The sequence below is a fragment of the Trypanosoma grayi genome, assembly GCF_000691245.1.
Source record: "Trypanosoma grayi strain ANR4 Tgr_809_V1, whole genome shotgun sequence".
NCBI classification, from domain to species: Eukaryota; Euglenozoa; class Kinetoplastea; order Trypanosomatida; family Trypanosomatidae; genus Trypanosoma; species Trypanosoma grayi.
This window is the reverse complement of record NW_008826428.1, coordinates 1-7,783: the sequence shown is the minus strand read 5'-3', so window position 1 is coordinate 7,783 and position 7,783 is coordinate 1. Positions and strand designations below refer to the sequence as shown.

General features: G+C 54.6%; 2 protein-coding genes across 2 annotated transcripts; both read right to left on the bottom strand.

The window, feature by feature from the left end:
- Positions 1-837: 837 nt before the first annotated feature.
- DQ04_08091010 (hypothetical protein) lies at positions 838-4,491 on the bottom strand (the record flags this gene model as incomplete). The annotated part of the gene is made up of 1 exon (XM_009315429.1): positions 838-4,491. One exon carries the CDS (start codon positions 4,489-4,491, stop codon positions 838-840), a length of 3,654 nt encoding a protein of 1,217 aa, XP_009313704.1.
- A 624-nt stretch (positions 4,492-5,115) lies between these two features.
- Positions 5,116-7,140, bottom strand: DQ04_08091000 (putative leucyl-tRNA synthetase; the record flags this gene model as incomplete). The annotated part of the gene is made up of 1 exon (XM_009315428.1): positions 5,116-7,140. One exon carries the CDS (start codon positions 7,138-7,140, stop codon positions 5,116-5,118), a length of 2,025 nt encoding a protein of 674 aa, XP_009313703.1.
- Positions 7,141-7,783: the final 643 nt, after the last annotated feature.

Below are 7,783 nucleotides of genomic sequence, written 5' to 3'. Positions count from 1 at the left end.
CCCCCCTCTTGGGCTCTCTCTTCTCGCCCCCTCCGTGCCTCATGTTTAAGAAAAGGGCCGCGGCGGGGAGTGCGACACGCGACCCACACCGCCACCCAGCTCCAGCCACGCATACACACTGCCGTGGCCGCCGATTGCCCGCTGCGTCGGGCCACTGCGCGTGTGTGTGTGCCTGCATATGTGTGCGTGCTTGTTGGCGCCACCACAGATCGCCAGCACCGCATTTCTGCCTTTTTTTTCTTTTTTTTTTTCCTTCAGCACTTTCCCTTTCATCTTAATTCCCCCTCATTTTTTTTTCTTTGTTTTTTTTTTTGGTTTTGTTTTTTTTTTTTNTTTTTTTTTTTTTTCATTGTCTTCTCATTTGTTTGTTTGTTTGATTCCTTTTTTTTGGTTGTAGTTGTTGTTTTCCAGGGAGTTCATTCCTCCTTGCTTGTTGGTGTGCCGTTGTCCTTCTTTGTTTGGGTTCGGTTTGCTTCGGTTTCCCCCCTCCTCCTCCTCCTCCTCCTCCTCCTCACACACCCACCATTCATCATCACAGTGTGTGTGTCTGTTCTTGCTCGTCGACTGCGGCAATCCCGTTGCCGCCCACACCGCCCCAGTCTTGTGTCGCTTCCTTCTCGTCCTTGTCCCTTCGCGGCCGCTTCGGCGCGGTGCCGCCGGGTGCTGTGCCTCCCCGTGTTGCTGCTGCTGCTACTACTGGCACATACACTTCATCGCCCGCACCCACACTCGTCCTCTCGCTCCTTCTCTCGCGGCTCTGTTACACCTCATCGACGTCGTCGGTCGTGTAGAGCATGTGGATGTCGCGCGGCGNTCGCTCCTTCTCTCGCGGCTCTGTTACACCTCATCGACGTCGTCGGTCGTGTAGAGCATGTGGATGTCGCGCGGCGGGTTGTCGTCGATGTGGTCACGCCACTTCTCCCACAGCAGCTGGATCGTAGACTCTACTGTGTTGCCCACCAGCAGGTCCTTAGGCACCACCGCCCCCTTGTCACTGAGTCCGTACGCGTTGATGAGGTAGAGCGCCTGCAGCGTGAAGGTCATCACGATGCGCAGATGCTTGCCAAGATCGGGCACATCACGGAACTTCTGCTGCAGGTACTCCACGCGCTCCTGTCGCGTTGTGAGGTTTACCTGGTAGTCGGCAGGAAAGACGAGCACGTAGTGCAACAGCAGTCCACCAATCGCCGATGGAACCTCGCCAAAGGGAAGCAGTGAGGCAAAGGAGGCAAACTCATCCAGACCACAGTCGCTGTTTCCTGCAAGAAAGACGGTGGTGGCAATCACCTCCACCAGCTCACGAAGACAACGACACATCGCCCGCACCATTACAGTGAAAGCGCACAGGTGCCTGCTGTAGACGGGAGCCCAAATAAACGGCAAGTCTTCAGACGAACGGTGGTACGGCACAGTGATGAGACAGGCAATACGCGACGCCAGTAATACACGAGGGTCGTAATTTGGTTCCTGGTCCTGCATCGGGATTGCGAGCTCCTGATTTGCCGGGTCAATGTACTGACAAGGTAAACTACCAATTATGCCAACACGAAGAAGCTCAGTCAGCACCACAAAGGCACTCTCAAACGATTTCAGATTGTGCTTAATAGTGTTCATCAAAAATGTTGGGAAATACACAGTTGGGTAGCCGTTGGTCTCATCCTCTGCCATAGTGTTGTTGCAATCATAGTCGTTCCTTTCGTTATAGTTATTGCTGTTGCTATCAGAGGCAGTGACAGGCACACCGTCAGCGGTGATCATCTGCCCAGTTCCCTCTTCGCGCTCTTCCTCCATCCGCTCCGCCCCATTCTCCGGCGACGCCGTCGAGTGAGAGAAGTAGCCAAGAAAATCGAACGCCTTAAGAAGAATGGCGAAAAGGGTCTCCTTTTTGCCATGGTAACGAATTGGCATCTCACGGGGGGAGCATACACTCTGTTCCCGAATGGTCCGCGCGGCCTCAGTACTAAAAGTGAGTACAGAGGCGATGCTATAATCCTCCAAGCAATCTTCGCTGAGTTGTTTCACTTCCTCACTATGTTCAATGTCCCATTCGTCCAAATCGATAAGTTCTTTTGGTCGATGCATGGGTGCCAAGATGGGCTTGAACCAACGAACCCATGAAAGACATTCCGCACGCTTGGAGGAGTTATCCTGCAGAATCTTTTTCATCACCTGAGCGATGATCTGGCTTCGCATTGTCATAAGAACCTCCAATTTTTCGTGGTAATCTTTGGTATCCGAGACAGGGCACTCATCGCGAAGGTATGACTGGGTTACAACTGTCATGATGCGCACCGAGAGGAGTCCTGAAAACTGTAGGTAAAAGAGCGACAACGGAACGAGGTGGCCCAGAACCCCACTGAGGTTGGTAGGCATATCCGCATTTGTCAATTCCGGCTCAAGTACACGAACCAGGTACACCATTGGAGAATCCTTCGCCTTTGACGAGAAAACACTACTATAGCGAAGGTATCCGCGGCCTTTGGAGTGCTTTATAGTAAGTCCTGCCTTTTTCTTGTTCGTGTCCTGCACAAATGCGTGGGCATTGATAAACTCTTTAATCGAGCGGTACTTGGGCACTTCAGCGGAGAGTTCTTCATAAATCCCCTGCATCGTGAGGTCAATACTTACACGCGCAGACGAGAGTGCTGGGTGAGTAGCGGTGATTAAGCCAAGGTCCATCAGCCTATCACCAGCCACCTTTGTGCTTGTCTCCGTGACATGGTACGGGAATAGTGCACGCAAGACTCTATCCCGATCAAAGAAATACACATTGGTGTTGGAAACATCAATTTGCACGATGAGCTTCATCTCATCATATGGGAGCAACAACATCTCTGGTGGGCCCATAAGCAGATCTGCAAGTCCCTCTTTGTGGAACGCTACCATTTGGGCCCAATTCAGGAAAGGGGCAGTAACTGCCATCACGTTCAGCTCTTTTTTCAAGTAGCGCGATACAGCCATCTGAACATCCTCGCCTAAAGGTTGATCGAACGCAGTTTGAATCTCCGCCTCTTCAGGAATAATGCCATCCTCCAGTTTACTCCACACATCATCACGGGCGCGCAGTTCCGACTCTGTCGTCAAGAAGGTTTCCACATCACCACTCACGCTGAGACCATTGAAAACCCAAATCGGCTCCAAATTCAAGCTCCGCATCCAATCCACATGATGCCACACTAAGGCCAGTAGCTCCTCTGGAAGAGTAGAGTTCAGAAACCACAACGGATCTCTCTTCCGAAGCTCGTCACGTAGGCTTGTAAGGCAAAAGTTTCCATCGACAGCAATCTTCAACGGGGGGTCCTTTTTCGGGTCATAATCCTGGGGGAAGAAGCTGGAGAGGTTGTCGACTGAAACCAAGTCGCGCTCTTGTAGAAAATCGTAGAGATTTTCTGTTGGGGCACTCGCATCAAAGCGCTCTACTTGGGAAGGATCAGCAAAATCCATTGGTGCAGGCATCATTGGTGGTTGATTTGGTGGAACATTTGGCCCCGGCATGTAGTTGACCGGTGGTGCCATGCCTGGCGGGATTGTAGTGGGCTGCTGGTTGAAGCGGGAAGGCGGCACACCACCACCACCACCACCACCACCACCACCACCACCCATAACACCGGGATCGGGGGAGCCTATGCGTGGGTTGCGTCCAGTGTTGGGGAGCGGCATCTGAGGGCCACCCATCATGGCTTTGCTGCGGGGATCCGGGTAAACGATACCGCCACCGGTCGGCCGCGTCACAGGCATCGGGCCGCCACCACCGTAGGGAGGTCCTGGCGGCGGAGGTGGCGGAGGTGGCGCACCTACATTGGGCCCGTAGCCGATCTGTGGTGGAGGACTCAATCGGTTATCGACGAATCCATCGCGGTGCACCATTGGCCCGCCGTACATGCCACCCGGTTGCATCGGATCCATTGGAGGCTGTCCACCACGACCGTAGCCCATGGACATTGGAGCGCCCTGGCCGGGAAGACCACCGTATGCACCGGGAAGCGGGCCGTTATGCGGAACAGTGCCAGGCATTACCTGAGTGCGCATGTAAGGTAGGGGAGATCCGCCGCCCATATGAGACGGAGAAGGCGGGTACTGTCCTCCATGCATATCCTGGTAGACCCCACCCCCACCACCCCCAGCACCACCACTCATGTCACCGTAGCCGCCGCCGCCGCCGACGCCAGGACCCATGTGGCCGAAGCCTTGGTTATACATTGGCATTTGCTGTTGCGGGTTGTTCCATCCGTTACCGCCGCCACCGCCGCCACCGCCTTGAGCGAACCCATGGTGAGGCATCTGCTGCATGTTGTGCGGTGGGGGACGCGAGCCGTCATAGGCGTTGTTGTAGCTGCTATTGTGATGATGGTGATGGTGGTGATGGTGGAATTGATGGTGCTGGTGCTGCGGGTAGCCCATTGAAGGCCCGGGGGGTGCCATTGGGGATCCCTGCTGGCCCTGAACACGGCCCTGCCGTTCTGGATTGCGGTTTCCTCCGGGTCTTCTCATTCCTTATGTCAGTGTGCCCAAGATCCGAGACTCGTTAGCACACAAAACTACTATGGACACCTTTTTTTTCCCCCACACAAGTGCACATACAGACGCACACACCGGGGCAGAGAGAGAGAGAGAGAGAAAGAGAGAAAAATGTTTGTTCACACACTCTCCTACACTGAAAGATTGTCGCTTCCGCCAAGTGTCGCCGCTATTCACCACCAGTGAATTAGAGAAATATTGCACTGTTTTTTTTTTTTTTTTTCGTTTGGTTCGGGGCTATTTTCCGCCGTCTCCCTCTTCTTTGTCTTTTACGTCGTGTCCAAATGTCTGTGAACAAACGATGGATACAAGATACCTTGTTCTCCACAATCACTTCTCGGCTAGTGCCTTCGCATGATTTCAGTTAAGCTCACTTTTCCTTCCGTTTCATTCCACTTCTTCTCATCCTCTCCTATCTTTAAGCGCACTCACTTGCTGTCTCCACAGTGATGGGAAATGTGGGTGCCGTACCGAGTAAAAGTGAGAAAAAAAAGCAAAAAAAAAAGGCAACGAGCGACCTTACGCAAATACGCGCATTCCCATGTTGTTGTCGCCATCGTTGTTCTCCTTGCCCCTAGGGAGGCTTAGAAGAAAGACTCAGACAGCCTTTGGCTCCTCTAGTGAGCGCTTTGTGAACAGCACCTCACCCCCCGCTGCATTACCGATTGGTGTCCCAGCAGGCACAACACCAAACTCAAAGTTCTCTAAGCCGCTGCGGTTGGTCACCGGCACGCCCAACATGTCAAAGATGATGGGAGCCTTTTCCGAAAGAATAGGGCTCAGAAGAAGCGTGGCCAGGCGCACGCCCTCCATCGTGAGGTACAGGACGGTGCGCAGCCTCTCGGGGTCCGTCTTGACAAGCTTCCACGGTGCATTGTCGGTGACGTAGCCGTTGATCACCCGCAGCACATCAAATATTGCCACAAGCGCCCTCTGCACGTCGGGGATCAAGAAGAAATGATCCACAACACCGGGCATTTCCTTAATGAGTTGCACAAGCATCTCATCCTTGTCGTTATAGGCCCCAGGCGCTGGCCATTCACGGTTGAGATTGATCTTTACAGAGGTGCAGCGCATGACGAGGTTGCCGAGTGTATCAGCCAGCTCGCCGTTAAGACGAGCCATCATGCTCTTGTCGCTGTAGTCGCCATCATCGGAGAAGCCCGACTCCCGCATCAGGAAGTACTTGAGCGCGTCAAAGCCGAATTCGCGTGCCTTCTCCACGGGATCAAAGACGTTGCCGAGCGACTTGCTGATCTTCCTGTGGTCCTTGGTCCACCAGCCGTGAGCAACGATCTTCTTGGGCAGCGGGAGGCCAGCCGACATCAAGAAAGCAGGCCAGTAAATTGCGTGGAATTTCAAAATGTCTTTTCCAATGACGTGCACGTCAGCGGGGAAGCGGTCCAGTTCCGTGTGGTCGTCGACCAGATGCAACTCCTCTCCATCCTTCCCGAGGCGGAGGCGAGAGCCGGTGTAGTAGTTCGACAGCGCATCGAGCCAGACGTAGATGCAGTGATCAGGGTTGCCGGGAACCGGAATGGCCCAGTTCTGCACCGTCTCCTTCTTGCGCGAGACGCTGAGGTCGAACAGGCCCTTCTCTACTGTGCGTATCACTTCGCGGCGGCGAAACTCTGGCACAATGCAGCTGGGGTTGTTGTGGTACCACTCCAGCAGCCGCTCGCGAAAGGCGCTGAGGCGGAACATGTAGTTGTCCTCCGCCACCCATGTCACGGCGTGACCGCTCTCGAGGCTCACCTTGCACGGGTTTCCGTCCTTGTCGACGCCGTCAGTGACGTTCTGCGCCGTCAGGAACGACTCGTCACTGACAGAATACCACCCCTCGTAGCGGCCAAGGTAGATGTCACCCTTCGCCTCCAGCTTTGACCACAGCTCGCACACGACACGACTGTGGCTCTCGTTCGTGGTGCGGATAAAGTAATCCATTTCGTACCCCATCTGCGTGAAGCAGTCCTTGAACTCTTTTGACACATGTGTGGTGAATTCGTACGGCGTCATCTGCTTCTGTCGCGCAGCCTCGACGACCTTCTGTCCGTGCTCATCTGTTCCGCTCATCGCGAAGACACGCTCTCCCCTTACTTTGTGGTACCGCGCAATGACGTCGGCGATGAGTGTGCTGTACACGTGTCCAATGTGCGGCGCGGCATTCACGTAATAGATGGGAGTTGTGACGAAGAAGCATTTGTCCACCTTTGGTGACACCTTGTAGACGCGTGGTGCACGCAAGAAGTCAGCCAGCTCCTGCACCGCGAGGGCCTCGAAGGCACTGGCGATCAGCTCTTCCCTGGCTGCATGGAAGGACTGGAACCATTTGACAAGGTGCGGCAGCTGCTCGCGCTCCTTCTCCTCCAGCAGACCACCCTCGCACAGCGCAGGCAGCACCGCACACCACATGATGCAGTCAATGAGGAAAGACGGTGCAGGAGCGGTAGAAGCAGCAGAAGCATCCTGCACCTCTGTGGCAGAAAGGCAGAGGCCTTGGCAGTTGTTTTCGCCAATCTTTTGATCCAAATATTCGAAGACCGCCGTCGATTCGGGTGACGAGCGCCGCTGCGTGTAAAGGGAGTGAACGGCCCACGTGAAGGTGGTCGCCTCCCACTCCATNGACCGCCGTCGATTCGGGTGACGAGCGCCGCTGCGTGTAAAGGGAGTGAACGGCCCACGTGAAGGTGGTCGCCTCCCACTCCATCCACGCCTCCTCCTCCAGCGGCACATTCGCCAGGCTGCCACCACCCGTACTACAACTCTCACCGCAGCTATTGTCCTTGGGCGTGTAGTGCAGAATCACACGTGCCATCTCATTTGCGGCAAAGAGGGGCTTCTTGTATGCTGGGTGGTGGAGCACTGGCGTCGTGTACGTGCCGGAGAGAGACACCTCCAGTGGCTTATTGGCATGGTAGCAGCAGAGCAGTGCCTTGAGGGCCTGATAGTTCGCCTTCTCCGAAAACAGCTTGAGGCTCATCGTTATGTATGTATACGTATCTCTCCTTGGCTCCGTTTATTCCCCTCGCTGCGGTTTTGTACTTTTTTTGTTGTTGTTGTTGTTGCTGTTGTGGGTGTTGTTTATTTATTTCCTTCGCTTACTTGATGTTCCTAAATCGTATTTCCTGTAGGTCTCCTGTGGGTCGGTTGCTCGGCCCCCGTTCTTGTGAATGGCGCGGCAGACCACCTAACGGCAAAGCAGGTGCCGGGAGACGCGCAGAGAGCAATGGCAGCAGCAGCAGCAGCGACGCACACGCGCCCCCCC